The sequence below is a fragment of the Leptidea sinapis genome, chromosome 4 (genome assembly GCF_905404315.1).
Source record: "Leptidea sinapis chromosome 4, ilLepSina1.1, whole genome shotgun sequence".
Taxonomy (NCBI): Eukaryota; Metazoa; Arthropoda; class Insecta; order Lepidoptera; family Pieridae; genus Leptidea; species Leptidea sinapis.
In genome coordinates this window covers 696,130-714,467 of record NC_066268.1, presented here as the reverse complement: position 1 = coordinate 714,467, position 18,338 = coordinate 696,130, and the positions used below count along the sequence as shown (strand labels likewise).

The 18,338-nt window shown below is 34.1% G+C and overlaps 1 protein-coding gene across 1 annotated transcript in view; it reads right to left on the bottom strand.

Moving 5' to 3' along the window:
- The window catches only part of LOC126979997 (calcium-dependent secretion activator), a 53,530-nt gene that overhangs the window by 10,813 nt on the left and 24,379 nt on the right, over window positions 1-18,338 (bottom strand). The window contains exons 14-22 of the mRNA XM_050829607.1: window positions 17,856-17,894; window positions 10,813-10,981; window positions 9,105-9,246; window positions 8,212-8,386; window positions 7,633-7,767; window positions 6,490-6,620; window positions 5,134-5,242; window positions 4,299-4,433; window positions 1,375-1,508 (exon numbers count right to left, since the gene is read on the bottom strand). Of these exons, the coding sequence (XP_050685564.1) occupies window positions 1,375-1,508; window positions 4,299-4,433; window positions 5,134-5,242; window positions 6,490-6,620; window positions 7,633-7,767; window positions 8,212-8,386; window positions 9,105-9,246; window positions 10,813-10,981; window positions 17,856-17,894 (1,169 nt within the window). The remainder of the gene's footprint in view (window positions 1-1,374; window positions 1,509-4,298; window positions 4,434-5,133; window positions 5,243-6,489; window positions 6,621-7,632; window positions 7,768-8,211; window positions 8,387-9,104; window positions 9,247-10,812; window positions 10,982-17,855; window positions 17,895-18,338) is intronic.

Genomic DNA, 18,338 nt, shown 5'->3' with positions numbered 1-18,338 from the left:
CTTCGCAAGACATGCCACAATATCATCCCCACCATCTAGATGTGTGGCGGTCCTCCACAGTGCTGTTTTCAAGGAGCTTCCACGTACTACAAAGCTGTGGAATGAACTTTCTTGTGCGCTGTTTCCGGAACGATACGACATGGGTACCTCCAAAAAAAAAGAACACCTTCCTTAAAGGCCGGCAACGATCCTGTGATTCCTCTGGCGTTGCAAGAGAATATTGGTGGCGGTGATCACTTGACACCAGATGACCCGTACGCTGGTTTGTCCTCCTTTTTCCGACTCCATAAAAAAACTCATCTCCGATCGGCTTGATTCTTTGGCGTTGCCTTGAGATCTCTGCATCTTCTACCACATTTATCACGGGAAGAGGAGTTGTTTGGGTTGATACCACCGGACATATGAATTCTACCACCGGACATAACGTCAAAATACGAAATTCCACCCGTATTATGTGTTCTACGAGTACTTTACCAGCGTACTTTTGTCTGTGACATCATTTACCGGCTGCAGTTTTCCTGAACCGAAACGGCTTAGGGACGCCATCACGCATCGCCTGTTTTTACCCTCGTATATATAAAATAACATAAAAAATTGAAAGAGACTGCATTTCACAAAAATTCAATAAAAGCTTGTGATCTTATGCTAAAGGATCTCAATAATATATAAAAAATAGAAGAAGAGCGAAGAGTGCTGAGTTTCTTGTGCCCGTTGAGGCATAAATTTTCGAATGTGTATGACGTTCAAAAAGTGATTTCATATCCTTTAGTCAATAAAATTATTAAATTTGAAAGGAATGAAAATCCTCTAATTTGAAGTAATCATTATGTTATATCAACTGACTTCTTCAGTTTTTTTTTATTTATCTATACTATCTATACTTATAATAATATTATAAAGCTGCAGTGTTTGTTTGTTTGAACGCGCTAATCTCTGGTACTACTGGTCCGATTTGAATGATTCTTTCAGTGTTGGGTAGTCCATTTATCGAGGAAGACTATAGGCTAGAACAAAATGATACAGGCTATAATATAGGCAATATTTTATTACTTATAAAACTATCGTGTGAATTATACTTTATATGGCAAAACAACGTTTGCCGGGTCAGCTAGTTTATCATAATATGATATACAAACTAGGTCAAACGAACAAAAAGACTTAAAACGAATAAATATAACTTAGCAGGTTCAAATTATCTAAGCTGCTATAGTTTTTTAATAGATAATCCTTTAATCTATAATTAATGTTTTTAGTTGTTAAATTTTGCCACTCAATGGAGGGCAATTCATTTAGCAATCGAGGTATTAGGCAATCTGCAGTTCGTTCGCCGTACACGTTGCATGTTATTGTTGTTGATTTGCTATTTGCACATACCCTGTATCTTGTTGGGCCAACAGCAAACTGCAGGTCGCTTCTTCTGTATGCATTCTGGCAGCCACTTCTTGGTACTTCTTGGTGTTCAAGTTTTCATCGATCACTCCTTGCAGCTCGAAATCGCTGTACATTTTCTGAAATTATAATTGTACCGCTTTTAAGTTTTAGTTCTTTAGCGCATTAGGGGAAAATGAGCTTTATTTATTTACGGTGTGTGTGGATGATGCAGCTCCTGTACTCAATAACTTTTGTTTTGTAGTAATTTACATTTATTTTTTTGAGTTACTTGTGTAAGGCATTGACTATTTGACGTTTGAGTATGTTTGTTGCATATTATATTATTTTGTAATTGAAATTATTTGTAAAACGATGAAAATATAAATCATGAATTAAAAGAGTGGCAATGAGAGTCTTGCTACTTCTTCTCATTTGTTCAACCCTTTACGAAGTAGCAGTGGATTCAATAAGAATTTTTTTTTTCGACACTCATAAGTGTCATTTCCGTGACCTACATATAAAGTGATTTTGATTTGATTTGAATGATAAAAGTGAATTATTACGATGCGCGTGCACACCGACATCTAAATACGACCCTTAACATTATAGTCCGAGAGGCAGAGGCAAAAAAAGTCTCTGAATTTATTAGCCTGGTTTTTTCTCAGGTGATTATAATTACAATAAAATGCTCCAAAAATATTAGTCCTGTAACTAATAATATTATGTCCATTGAACCACAACCAATCGACGAGATTTAAATAAATTTCAATACGTATCTGTTGTAAAATAAAATTATTACTACTTTATAATTGTATAAAAATAATTTAATAAACAATTTGCTATATTTTTATACGCTTTATATTAGCTTCACCTGTATGTTTGTAACCGACTTCTTTGGGCGCGATTTTGACCCACTTTAAAATGCTAGATTTCGTTCAAACTTTGTAGATTTACCGAGGACTGACATTACACTAATTTGATAAAATTATTCAATTTTTCAATTTGCAAAATATGATTTTTGTTAATTTATATAATTTTCATCTATAGTCGATAAGTCAGGAATTGATGTTAAAGTACTTAATAGTTTTAAAAATACGCTTTTATAGAAAATTTAACTAAAATATGAAAAATAAATACTTAATAGTTAAAAATACTAAAAAGCACGCTTCATATAAAATTCAACTAAAAAATAGAAAATAAATTTAAATTGAAAATAGTGTAAAAAAATATATTTTATTGTAAAAAAAAGCGTGGGTGTAGAAGAATTATTATTTTAATAAAATCTTAAAATAGCCCTCACGTCTGGGATTAATTACACAAATTAAATTCGAAAACAAAATTTATTAACGGTACTCGAAACTGCGACCTCTCGCATTCCTTGCGAGTGCTCTTCCACTGAGCTAACCGTTCGAGTGCCGTATCGTTGATAAATCTTGTATATCTTGTTCAACTCTCAGATTGTGGCTCCACCTACAGGATCTTCTTTACAGTTGATAGCTTGTTCAACCCCAATATTTGCATATTAGGAAATTGACTTGAGATATCGCTCTTTCAAATATACAGAATTGAATAAATAATTTTATGATATAAATAAACGTTATTTAACTAAATTATGCGGTATAATAATATTTTTTAGTTGTATTATTACTACCTTCTTTATTACAAAATTGTTTAAATTAACGCTCTTGCGTGCGTACGTAATGAATACACACACATACCTGCACACACGTGGATATATCATAGATTTATTTTTAACCGACAATATAAAGTGATTTAAATAAAATGACTGCAAAAGTAATTTGTTCAGAACTCAGCATGCGCTTCGAATCTTTTGCTAACCGAACGACAATGTTTACAAATGTATATGACCAACTGAGGGAATTTCAAGCTAGGAGTATACTCCCAACTTAAGGCCACTTTTACACAAGTTATCTAACGCCAAACTAGGCATGGCCTGTACTTTGCCCGACAACAATATTATATTAAATACAATTAACTTAAAAATTGTCGAGACACTTGGCCCGTGGGGCCCAGAGGGGCGGAGAATGTTCAAAATACTATCTTCGCGCCTCAATAAGGCTACTGGAAACCCAAGCGCTAGCAGCAATCTCGGTCAAAGGATCAGCCTAGCTATCCAACGTGGAAATGCTGCCAGTATTTTAGGAACGCTTCCACGTAATGATAGTTTTAATTCTATGTAGTCATAGTATTGTAAATATAGTTATAAGATTTGTTTTATATTAATACTTAAGCATATTTTTTTAAGGAAAAATAAAGGATAACACAATACAATAGCACCCATAAACCACTCGGGTTTGTGTGGAGTGCCGTACGTTCTAACAATAGAGAAAACAAAAGAAAAAAATATACTAACTAACATAATATAATCAACAGAACAAAAATCACGAACTAAGACGTATTATTAAAATGGTTTTAATTCTTGTTTGCAAACGAACACACCAATCCGCCGAGCAAATGATTCATGACTCGGAAATAAACATTGGTATTCATCACATAAATGCTTGCACCGACCGGGATTTTTATGACAATAAGGGACGAGACGAGCAGGACGTTCAGCTGATGGTATTTGATACGCCCTGTCCATTTCAATGAAATGCCGCGCAGGATTCATGAAAAATTCTGAGCTTCACCACAATTGCGCTCGTAATCTTGAGATATAAGATGTTAAGTCTTATTTGCCCAGCAATTTCACTAGCTACGGCGCCCTTCAGACCAAAACACAATAATGTTTACACATTACTGCTTCACGGCAGAAATAGGCGCCGTTGTAGTACCCATAATCTATCCGGCATCCTGTGCAAAGAAGGATGGATTTGCACCCGGAATTTATTCGCTCAGAGGTAGAATCACGGGGCTATAGGGTCACTAAGTTCAGAAATATGAAACTTCAAAATAAAAGCTCTTACCTTGACAACTATTGAGAGGCATGCAACTTGCTGTAGATGTAAAGCTGGCCGTACTTCCAACCATTTGCAAATCATGGTCATCTGGACCGCATACCAGTGCTCGAATAACTGCAGAATCCACAGTTCATCTGTCACCTGTAATTAAATTTAAAATTTAATACACAATCATGGAATACTAATACTATCAGTAGTCAGTATTTTTAGTACACTTGCCCGTAATTATAGTTTTAATTTTATAATAAATTAAGAATTTGTTTTTGTTAATTATGATATATTTACTACCTTCTCCCTGACCCGATTTTTACTAACTATCGCATATAGTACAACAATATCATCCTTATCATCTGGTTGTGTGGCATTCGTCTGCTGCAGTTTAAGACTGTTGAATGAGTTCCTTCGCGCCGTGCTAGCAAATCCATACATGCAACACTCCTGTGATTCCTCTGGTGTTGGAGAGAGTATGAGAAACTGTGACCATCTGGTCAGTTACGAATTCTTGATTGTATTCTACTACTGTATTCTACTCACCACAGTTCATCCGCTTGACGCCAGCTGTGCTTTTGACCAACTAAATTGGGATGATTACGGAAAAAAGACTTAACTGATGTGTACAGTTTTTGCCTTAAGAAAGGGGAAGTGTATGAGTCGATCCAGAGAAAGATACGGTCAGGGTTGCATTGTTGGAAGCCTCGTAGTGGAGGGTAAACGATGGTATGGGGCGCTGATTGTTAAGGTGTGTGTACGGAGGAACTTAATTTATCTGTCAGCTTATGACTAAAATGACAATTTCTTTTCCATAAAATAATAATTGTCTATCAGCAATTTTGTTACAAACCTTAGATCTAATTTGATCCATAGAGTTCCTCATGAAGTTGACGTAGCCTTGACCAATGTCTTTACCGGAACCAGACACGTTCGCAATCGTCAGAATTGATCCAATCAAACTGAAACATTGGTTTATTTCAGTTATTACATAAAAATTTGAATAATATCATTATATCTAAAAAAACATTTGTTTTTCACTAATGAATAGTGGGAATAATATAAATTAATTTTTAATTATTATAATCGCATTTTATAAGTCTAAAACTCGTAGCTTTTAGCATTTGGGAAATCTGAATTCCATCTTCTTTCTCAGGCTCAGTTATTACATAACAATTTGAATAATATCATTATATCTAAAAAAACATTTGTTTTTCACTAATGAATAGTGGGAATAATATCAATTAATTTTTAATTATTATAATCGCATTTATAAGTCTGAAGCTCGTAGCTTTTGGGAAACCTGAATTCCATCTTCTTTCTCAGGTTCCTTAAGTACAAGACAGTCAGTTGTGGATTTTATTTCCAAATAAAGGATAATGAGGACCTAAAACTTTAAGGTATATAATTATGAAAAATTAACTATTTTGCGTTAATTTACATATAATGTAATGGAAATGATTTGTAAAACGATGAAGCTATAAATGCTGAAATTCAAAGAGTGGCTGTTAATTAATAGATATGAAATAAGTACTAATTTTATTTTGGCATAAACCTCAAAAATGAAGATTTACTTTAATATACATTTGGAGTAAAATTTATTTTAATTTTACTGAGCACGCAGGTACAATGAAAATAATAAATCAAATGTACATAACTGAATAAAGAATGAATGATAATTTAGTGACTTCTATTCACGAGGCCCATAAGCTTTTTCACCTTTTTTAGAATAGTACTTGTACCTAATATATTATGTATAACACGGGAAGACTTAATCACATAATTTTTATCTATTGAAATACTAGATTTATATATAAAATATACTAGAGTCTAGACACTACTACCGCTTCGGAAACTAATGGCGCGAAGAAAAAGAGAAGAGATGAAGAGTTAAGTGCTTCCGTGCTATGCTACACCCGCCCACTAACACATTGCGTCAATTACAAATAACTTATCATAAGTTACAAATTTTTCGGCCAGTTGGTGCCTTTGATGGCTGGCCGCCAGGAAACCTTGCCGCAACATAGGCCAAAGGCCTACCCTTTAACTTCTCTATTTAGATAGGCTAACCACGTTGATATATCGAAAATCCTTTCGGTTATAAGTTTTAAGTGTTAGCATTCAACTCACAAATGGGTCTTAGTAGATACCAAAATGCTTAAAAAAAAATTAAGCGATAATAAATCTGCCTGTATAAACAAACAATTACCTTCCTTCATCAAAGCGTGCGATTTTGGCCAACGTTGCTTCCAGCACTGCGGACAGCCGTGTCGTCATCCCTGACATCATTGCCTGCAGACAGGCCTCGATCTGGGTATCCATTTTAGCATGGGACTGGTACTGTGAGAAAATGTGCGTGTTAATAAAAAAGTTCAATAACAACAGTATATTCTTACATTCTTGAAAAAAAAACTTTATATCCACATAATATTATTACTAGTGTTGATATGAGTCAAGCATATCGTCATGTACAGAACAATGTAAAGCGATGATATATTGTAAAGCAGTTTGAGTGGTAGCAGTTGTGTAAGCAAATATTTTAAGTTACTAACGAAATGAATAGGTTAAATCTTCGGTGTGTAGTTCATAGTACAAAAAGATTAGCAAAATCTAGATGATTTATCTCGATGATATCGTTAGACATGAAATGGGTTTGTTAATAAATTAGTTAGAACTAAGGGAATAACAGCTTTGATAATTTTCGCATATTGACAAAATTTACTGCTAGCGAAAATCAAATGGTCACCTGCGTGGCACGTAGAAGATAATTTTGACGTTTGTTCTATTAACTTCTTAAATGACTTTTATAATGATCAGTTAGAAGGAATATATTTGGAAATTTCGCGCCTATAGGCATAAAATATGGTATTGACGGTAGACGGTGGACAGTGAAATCGTGATTAAAAAAACAAAGGAGTGCTAACTTTTATATAATATTTGCTTCCGGTTACATATAAAGGGGTGAATTAGGGGTGAAGGGGCTTAACTACAATGAAGCAAGGCCAGGTTTTGCCAGTAGCATATAATATGCAGATCTAAGTATTCGTGTTACGACTAAATGTAATATGTTGGGCAAAACTTGTAATGAAAGAGTCAAAATATATTATATGTCTTTATCAATAAATATAACTGCATTATTAATTTAAATTGAATAAAAATTCATACTTACTATTGTGAATATGTATATATATACAATACCAGGGTTGCCTAGAATATATTAATGCTTCTGTAAATCCAAAAATGCCAAATTATCAACTCGTGCAAAATCATCGTTGTATTCTCTATTAGTCCACATTGTCTATGTTTTTAAAGAATCTAGGATTATATATTATTTTTATTTTATAGTACTTACAACGTCGACTCCTTCCACAGCACATAACTTCAGTGCTTGGTTCTTCGCATCAAGAGCTACATTTACCATTGCGCAAATCTCAGCTGGTATTATGTAGTCTGTTGACATGAATGTCACACTCTTCTTCAACCACGCCTTGAATTAAATGATTTATTATTAAATTATTTACTTGTAAAAAGTGTGCAATCGCAGCTTAAGTTTATTCATTTTTCAAAGAATATGTAATAAGCGTACAGGTTACAAGAAGGTCCATTTCATACAATCCTGTAAACACTGAGCAAATATGTTCATTCCTAAGTTCGTCTATACGTAACATTTACATACGTAATATTTAAGATTAATTCACACAATATGGACTTTCAAAATGTCTTTGGGTAGTATTTCGTCGCTACAAAGATTCGCTTAGGAAGTTCCTGTTTTACACTCAACAAAATATATAATAAACTCTCAAAAATAGTCGCTCTTGCAAAAGCGTATTGTACGATACGGTCATTTTGTGACTCCAACTTAAATTAATTTAAAAATTAATGTTAATCAGCGTCGGAGCTAGAAAAAGTTAAATTAACTTATTAAACGCACCTGGAAAGCAGCTTCTGTTTTTTGGATGCAATTCTCCATCATGTCACTTGCCATCAGCTTTAACCTCTGCTCCAAATGGGTTCGAAATTCTGGCTCAGGCCAATGAAGATCACGGATAAAGCTTTGAAGAGCATCTAACTTCCAGAATAGTTCTTCACTTGTTGCGCAGCCGTTTCTAGTAATTTGGAATTATTTTAAATAAAACACAACAGATGTCCACCTATGTATTGACTCACAATGATATCTCTGGAACCATAAGGCGTAGAAACTTGAAATTTGGCAGGATTTTTCCTTTCACCAACTTCAGATTAGAGAGAATGGAATTACGAATTAAAAATTTCCACCCGCAAGAGATTTTTTTATCAGCAGAAGAACGTCTGTCGGGTCAGCTAGTATTAATTATTTCGTGAGGCTCATTAGCTAATGAGTCAAGAAAATTTGACTGAGAAGTGAGTGAGGGAAGCGTTCGCATGTCCATGCTTCATGCTCGTGAACAGGTGCTACTTGTAGTGCCTGGTCGGTCCTGTCTTCGGGGATTTTTATTTTGATAATTGATAATAAACTATTTTAAATTATTAGTTTAAATATATAAGTTCTCTCATATTAACTTTACGGATGTTGATGTGGATTGATACATCTACTTTACTCGTTACTCTTTTAATGATAATTAATGCATCACTTTACATACACTGTACAAAATTTAATGTAAAATGATAAGACATGATTATGATAAGTAAATATAGATTTAAAAGAGTGTCAATGAGTTGCTTTCCACATCTTCTCATTAAATCTTAACTCTTTGGAAGTGGAGGTAAAATCTTTGACATTCATAAGAATCATTTTGACCATAGGGAACAAATGATTTTTGTTTCTTCTCTCTTTCTAGCCCTTACCCTTTGATCTCCCATCGTTCCTTTTCAAATCCCTTATGCAAAGATTGTGTTATGGAAGACTCCATAAGGTCTACGTATCTCACTACGAGTGGAGCGAAAGTGTCTCGCAGATGCTCATGGAAGCGACCACATTTAAGGGTTTCTGAAATAGAATTTTCAATTAATTCCTCTGGGGCATATTATGTTTAACTTGCGTGACGTATATAGTTAGTAAGAATACAATTTCTTGCAATCTTACTAACTCAAGCCAATGTATTTTGCCAATCGCAGCCACCTGCTAATAGATTGATATGATTTGGATCAGCTATGAGAAATACTTCAATCTTTCAATACAAGCTTATGCTTGAAATGTTGTTTAATATTGTATTATATTATTTATATTAACAATTTTGCCGGTAATACAAAAACAGTTGCATTTTTTATTAATTTTTCAATACTAACTAAGTTGCTAGTTTACGCAATCATATTTGATATATTGTTTGATTCTCTATACCCCGTGCGTTATTGTTGTACTTCTCTCAAGCTAGATTCGATAGATCTAACCCTTCCCTAGCGTAGGTGGTATAGAGAGATGCGCGAGAGTTTACAAGTTATTGGTATATTATAGACATCAATATTGCTGACTCCTAAATGTTAATCGAAGCGATTTTTCACCCAAATCATTAGTATTGGACAGTATAACAGGGCGCAACAAACTCAGCGGGCTCCTTTTTTTTTTATAAATTTTCAATACAAGCAAATTTGTTATTAAATAGCCTGAGGGCGTTCGCTCCATTTAAAAGTTGTGGTATCATCAAGAAAGGCAAAGAAAGAAAATTAATGTAACCTTTACCACCTAAACACTTTCAATTCTTTTGAATTTCGTTATATATTCTTAAATAATTCTAATGAATTTAAAATGCTTGTAATAATATTATTATCATCAAAACTATGGCGATCTTTTGCGAGAGAGGTAACCTAGCTCCGCTCAATTCCTCAAGGCCGTTGGCTCAGTCCCCAGCCTTAATGTAAAATGATAGAAATAAAATACAAAACTAGATAATTAAGTCAAAATACGCCCACCCGCGCGCCATTTCAATAACACCAGCCATATAATTTTGGTGATTGATGAATTGATGTATTCTAAAATATTAAAAAAAAATTATACTACAATAAAATATTTTTTTATATTTTATTGTGATATCTTTCACTTCTAGGATTAACTATACAAATTAAATTTGTAACCAAAATTTATGAACGATGCGGCACTAGAACCCACAATCTCTCAGGTTCCTTACGTTCACAAATTTAATTTGTACATAAAATTATTTTCTCCACAAGTTAATTCGTAAATTCTTATGAGAAATAAATTCTTTAACCATTTAAAATCTTATAAATTTTTGGAACATAGAAAAACGAATCAATACTCTTCTGGAACGTTCTATTATAAGGTGACCATAGACTAAGTATATTTTTTTGTAAATACATGCAAATTAAATTTTGAATTTTGAAACGTCACGCATCTGCGGCTCTGCAACTACAATTTCCATAAATTTTCCTTTATATTTTACATCTACGAGTACTTTTGGTATAAGTTCTCGTAGACCAACAATCAGTTGTGTTACTATAGGCTTTAAAATTTTCATATGAATTTCGTTTTTACATAGGAAAATTTGATGGAAATCAACTCTACATCAAACTCTACTTAACAATCTTAACACGATCTTGCCTTTCATCTTACCGTCGGAGCGCAAATAGTCATTAAGTATTTGGAACAATGGGAACGAATCCCATGTATCTGGAGGCTGCTCAGCCAATACTCTATCCATGTCTACTGCAAACAGTGCCCAAAAGATCTCTGCGTGCTCCGTAAGAAGTTCAGAAAACCACGCAAATGCCTGTTTACAAAAAACAAATTCATAATTCCAAGAATTGTGTGAAAGTGTTTGAACGACAAAATGAAATGAAATAAGTGATGAGTGTGTAACAAACAGTACATTAATAACCAAGGGGAGAAAATGTGCGATTCCTACAAGGGTACAATTTACATAACATGAATTCGAGGGCCTCAATCAGAATACAGTAATAGAACAGTACTTTAACTTCATACTAGAGCGCCCGAAGCGACTCACGCACACATACACACGATTAACATGTGTTAATGCTTAAACATTTGACCTTATTTGTAATTAGATTAGTACTTCATAAAAAATGTAGATGGTTCTGTTTAATGATGCGTAATATTGTAAAACACACTGTTAATATTTTTAAGTGTTCGTATAGGACATGTTTGGGAGTATATCGTCGTCTTTAAATCAGTCATCGAGGTACCTATGTGTTCTATGTAACAGAAGGGATCCAAAAAATTTGCGGACTGAACAACATGGCCGATAAGCACTGTTGAGAAAACGTAACTATTCGCCAGTCGTCACTAGAGGTGTGTCATTGAAGGTTTTTAAAATAATTGAAACTGTTTTTTGTCAATTTTGGCAACGGGTTTTGAAAAATCGGTTAATGCATTTATTTATAATTTAGGTTTTTATTAGGTTTATACTTCGTATTATATTAACAACATTGCTAAATTTAATTTATACGTAGTACCTATTTCGTCAATATAATATCAAGTCAACTTCGTCAACTGTTTTGAATTAAGCTGTTTTAGTGAGGCATTCAATTGCTTCATTTATTGCGAGTTACGGGCGAAGACGTTTATTGAATATTTAAGCTTATTATGTTCAACAGGTTTTTTCGTTAAAGTAAAGCAGTTAATTCGTGAAAAACAGTTTATTGATTTAACGACCACCTCTAGGCGTCACTGTTCGAGCTAAATAAGAACCATCGCGCCGTTCGCCTCTTCAATATTTTTGTATGTACCAACTGCCAACCCTAGCACTACGACCATACGTAGGTATAAATTTCAAGAAGACTGCTGAGTTACGCTACTGCTCTATTATTTGTATTGTGTCTCAATACACCCGAGTAATTGAATCGCATATTCTCCCGTTTGATACATATTGTTTTATACTACACCTACTAGGCCAATAATAACAAAATATAATTTTAGCAAATTAATTGCAAGTATCAATTTTATAAAATAATCGCGTTTTTATATAAGGTCTCCCACATAAGTTATTTCTACTAATCGGCCACATTATCTCTGGATCTCGTTTGAACGTAAAGCCCCCTCCCCCTCCCCCTCCCGATTCCCTTCACCCTCTCGCGCCCGTCCAGTTGCGTCAGTACGGTTTGTACCTTTTTTTATATTTTCATGCTATCACTGTCGTTTTTGAAGTTTTCATTGTTACAGTTTGACTTTTGTTGTTAATAGTAGTATATAGTTTCTGTTGTGCAGTGTCGCTTTAATAGTATCTTCCTACTACCAGAAAAATAAACCTTTATTTTACACAACCCAGATTATTATATATATATACAGATATTATTATAATAATCAGCATCAAAACACCTTTTCATCAATCAATAATACAAATAAAACAAATAGTTGTTTAATTATTGATAAATTATAATCATAAAATATTCTAGTGATGTTTGTCTTGCACACCGTAACAAAGCGACGATGTGACGTCATCGACGTCGGGTCAGGCCTGGAGGTCTACTCGAAAAATCGTCAACGATACATTCGGAACGATAAGACAATACTCCGAATATATTGCAACTATCCTACTCTAACAAATGTTCGAATTCCTTATCGTTTATCGTTACCATAGACTAATATATTGATAGTTTTACGATGTTAGTGTGAATGAAATATGTTCAAGTTCATAGGTAGGTACAGTTTTAGGTAAAGAAGACAACTCTAATGTCGTCAGAAGAGATAAGAGTCACGCGATAGAAAGAGAGGCAACTTCTAGATGAATAAAAATGTAGATTAATAGCGCTGTGCAATCTGTCCCTATTTCCCTATTTCTATAATCTCTTTTGCGGAGTGAGACTTATGTACGTGTACTATTATATTATATTCTGTAGAGATTCAGCATTCAGAGATAATGTAACCGGGAAGTAAATTGTAACGTTAAACCACGCGTTCTTTAGCCCGGTGGTCACATGAATACGAATACTTACTTACATGAATACGAGTACTTTACGAGGTGTAGTATAAAATGACATGAATGCCATGATTTCAGATTGAAGTTTACAATATCCTTATCGTATTTCTTAATTGTTGGTTCAAACAACTGTATCAAATCTTAACTTGCATAAAGAGAAATACGAAAACGAGTTTAAATAAATGTAAATCGGATAACATATAAAAACAGATTAAAAAAACTAAGATAGTTAAAAAAAACTAAGAAATCAGGACAAACAGATCGATAAAATTCACACTTATCCATTCGCAATTTGATATTTTAATTAATAACAAATTTTCAAGTAAGATTGCAATTAAAAAATGATTTACAAATATCATTTCGTGGTAACTAGTACTACATGAGAATTGTTTTTTTTTCTACATATTTACATTAAAAAAATAAACATGTATGTGTGTTATCTTTTCTGAAATTGCTGGCAGTATTTTTTTTTATAATAGGGGGTCTATATTTCTATATCTATATGTATTTGTACTATAACTTTGTATTTAAGATATGTTACTACTGACTGCAACTTCAAAGTACACGATTTTGGTGAAAGTATCTTAAGCCACACGATAAACTAATAAAGTGCAGTTTTAAGATAATTATATTAGCATAAGCCCTAGCACAGAGCAGTGAGCAAATGTAATGGACTGGCTTAGATTAAGGATTGGTCTCCGCTGCGCTCCAACTAGATACCGCAGGTGAAGTGGGCGTACTCGAGAAAGGCTCCAACAGTGTGTGACGTTGACGCGCCTCATGTTTTGTTAAACTTTGCTAATAATTGAAAATAAATGCCGGGTTGTATGGTAAGACATTGTAAAAATAATACTACACGAAATAAGAAAGACACTGGGAGCACATTAGATCAGTAAGTATTTTATTAATTTGGTAAAATAATTCGAAGCATATGTTACAAAATTTGAAAGATGCCATGCACACAAACATCTAATAGTTGCCGTCATAGAAAATCTATTGTTCTTAGGTAGTGCAGTATCGATTTGGAGCGCAGCGAAGACCAATCCTTAATATAAGTGGACAGGTATGTACAGTCGGTCACACATAAATGCCCCAGCCCATCACTGATGCAATATTTTTCACTTCTGCGCATATAATGCTACTCAAGATCTCAGCCCGAGCGGATGAGGTTTCAACTATCAACGAGTTGACACAAAGCGATTTGGTTGAACAACTATTGTTGCTCGACAAAACTTCAAAACAAATTGGAATGAACACTTAAATTATTAAAAGTTTAGTGAAAGATTGTTTGGTTATTTATTAACACCGCTTTGCTCACGTTTTACCGGTGTGGGTACCGACTAGTTTCGGACCATTCGGAGGTAGCGATAACGTCCCGTCTGTTACTACGGACTTGTGCTCGTAGTGTGCGGCTGGACAGGGCGGGGGGCGCGTTATGCGCTGGTGGTGATGACGAGCACGATATCACTGAAACGATGTAACTATTTGTGTTCACGGGTGCACAAAATGTACTCACAATGTCCACTATGGGTCGTGATCATCGGCACTATGGGTCTTGTTGCGAGATGCGTTTAACAACACGGGTTTCCAAGTAGGTGCCAGGGCCCAACACTTGTATCTATTAAAATTAGGTCAACGGTCGATTTCTATGGCTTCCAGAAGCTTGCGAGACACAAAGTTTTTATCGCGGGCTAATACTGTCAGTTGTCACCCTATCGAACCTAATATAATAGGTTGAGTTGAACCTAATTTAGTAGATTAGGTGGAGTAGGTGAGGTGCCGGAGTTTAGGGCATGGTCTGCCACTGGCAAGGGCAATGCGTACACTGCGGATGTGCTCGTTGAGTCTGATTTATATGTTGAGTCCCGTTTCCGACCCAATGTAGCTTTTTCCGCACTCGCAGAGAATTTGAAGCACAAGTGCGCAGTAAGAGACGTTATCGCGAACCTACTACACTCACCTTGATGAAGGACCTCCGAATGGTCCGAAACTAGTCGGTACCCACACCGATAAAACGTGAGTAAAGCCATGTTAATAAATAATGGAATAAACATGTTCAAAATCAGATGGTTCGATTAAAAAAGAAGCAGATATTGGCAAATTCCAGTAGTGTTGAATTAATATTTAAAATATATGACAAGAAATAATTGTATTCTTTGATTTTCGAGAGATTTTAAATTACCTACTTTCTTCTTTGTATTGGCTACTCGAAGGTCATTTCTTCGTTAAAACTGAGTCCGAATATCACAATAATATGATCAATATGAAATACTACACTACATTTGCATTTACACGTACATTTGAAATTAACAAGTTGTCTCAAATAGTTAATTTCAAATGTACGGATTGCGCGCGAGTTGAATGCAGTCGGGGCCTGAGATAAACAATGAGAGCATCTCCTCCCGCTGTCCAGACGCCTCACCTCGCGGGGCTGCAGTGTAGTGCCGTGCCGTCGTTGACGGTTATCGTACGCTTATTGCGTTATCGCGATAATACTGAAGTTACGATCCCGTGCTATTTTTTTTAATTTTAATAATGACACCTCTCCGGCTCCATTCCAAAAAACGAGTTTATATTCCAAGCAAATGAAATGGTGAAAAATGTCTTAGACATGCGTGTTAAAGAAAGGCAGAACTTAAATTTTCGATTTAATTAATGTTATACCTTTAAACGAGTAATTCTTGTATATATATAATCTGAAACTCGGAAACGGCTCCAATGACTTTAATGAAATTTAGTATACAGGTAGTTTCGGGGGCGAGAAATCGATCTAGCTAGGTTTCAATTTTAAAAAATGTAGTTTTATCCGTGTTTTAATGAGAAACAGCTACAATAACATTAGAATACAAAGCTAAATTTCGGCACTATAAACAATAATAGCTCTGATATTGGGTGATCCGGAAAGCAGAAAACCCCGGTTCGAATCCATATGTCCTATTAGTTTTTTTTGTTCAAGTTTTATACATTCTTAAAAATTCGAGCAAGGCTCGGTCGTCCAGATATTAGTTACTTAATAGTGTAAAGTGGTAAATTTAAGGCATTGTTTAAATTTATCGACAGGCTCATGATGATGATCATAATCATGTCACATCACTATCGCATTTCTGAACTCTGCATTCAACTCGTGCGCTATCTGTAGGTACTGAACGATAGTCAGAATTCAACAAGTGAGTTGTAGCGATACAATATGGTGATATATATGAGGTTTCAAACTTTTATCGAAGTAATTTTTGTCAGTTCGTTTTTGTTCAAGGCTTATACTTAAGTTCAAACGGGTCAAATCTCATGGCATTCAAAAGTTATTCAACTTAAATCACTCCATGTGAACTTAATATGATGATGATGATTAATTATAAATGGAAATTCTGTGATAGCTTACATCATGTGCGACATGCATAATTATGGAATGCTGTAGCATCAGTGTTGCATATTTTAACATAAAATATACGGCTAATAATACAGAAACTTTACGCGGGGTAGTTATTTCCCACAAGTTTTTAACAAACACGTATTCATCAACTGTATAATACGTGCACATTCGTTCTTTAAAATTCTGCCATCAATCGACTTTCATCCTATCTCTTAACAAAGTCAAAATCCAATATTGGCATTTCCTTCTTTGTAACGTCAGTCAGTTGTAAGATGTAGGTAGGTATCTTCTTTAACTTCACTATTCTAATCATACATTGAAAAATATCTCTGTATCTAAAAGTAAGACCGTAAATTTTCTCATCTGAAAAGCTTGACACATTTTTTCTGTATATTAAATGGGACTTTCTAAATAAACTAACGCAAAAAACAATAAGGTATTTATACCTACAAGAACATAATATGTAAAATAGTATCGTTTAAGTATGGCAGTAGGGCTATTCAAAAAACTTTAACTGCACTGTAACGCGACACCGGTTTAAAAGCCCAAGTTTTGACATATAACAGAAGCTAGCTTCTGTGTCTTGCAGTTAAGTAATGCTGCGTTTCTGCAATACAATTTTGCAGTAACTCTGCGGTAAGTAAATAGTTATTCCACTTATAAAACTGCACTACAACTGCACGTTTACTGCAAAACAATCGTATTATCCTTAATTATTTTGATATTTGAATAATAATGACAGCAGTATTTGTGTGTTAAATAATTAACCTGCCCTTTCTGATCAGTCCAGTTTATCTATAAAATCAGCTACTCAGACTGAAATATGTATCTTTTAAGTTGTTTAATATTCTGTTATCATATTGTATAATAACATTTTAAACAACAAACACACATCGAGCAATGAAGGGATAGCAATTATATGATAGAGCATTCCTTAAACGTTAATCCACATGCAAAATGTCACACGTAAATTGCTTTGGTATAGGTTTTTTATTGTACGTTATGTACCTCAATTAAATAACATCTAAAATAGCATTTTTAATGAATTCATTGTTTATTTCCAAGCGAACATCAATAAAGATAGTAATCATTCCTTCTTTTTAATGAAAGTCTTTATTTATATGCTCTACCAACTCTTCTAAGTTACTATTGGCATCTATTTTACATGCCTCGTCTAAACTATGTTCAAAAGCTTCAATCAACCATAAATTTGAATTGAAAACAAACCATACGTCATTGTTTGTCGCTAAATTATAAATTATTCAAACCAAAGTGAGAAATGATCAAAATCGTGTACAATCGATATGTGATCAGCCGAGTAAATTAACAAGTAGTTACATTTTGTTGACCGGCTGTGTCCGATTTTGCGTTATAAACCTGCGAAGAAACAATATATAAGAGATACTTTTAATTCATTGTGTCGCAAGTGAGTTTGTAGTTCCTACAATACTGATAATTTGCACGAATTTAGTTATAATAATAAAAATGTAAGCGTAAATGGCCAATTTCACACTGCGTATGTCAACTAAAATACAAATTCACTTTCACGACAAAGCAACAGTTATTTAAATAAATACATCGATTGACTCTCTATTGGAATCATGAATACTTTTTACGTGACCACAGATACAGATGATGATAATGAGAACCAGGACTAATTTAATAAGCAAATAATCTAGAACGAGCCAGCAATATACTTAAAAAGCTGTTTCGAATTGGATTCACAGGACTTTAATGAGAGGCAGTCACAGTAAAAAATAATCATTTTGAGTACATGTACACTGCGAAACATCTATATTTTATTTAAAAAAATCTATTGAA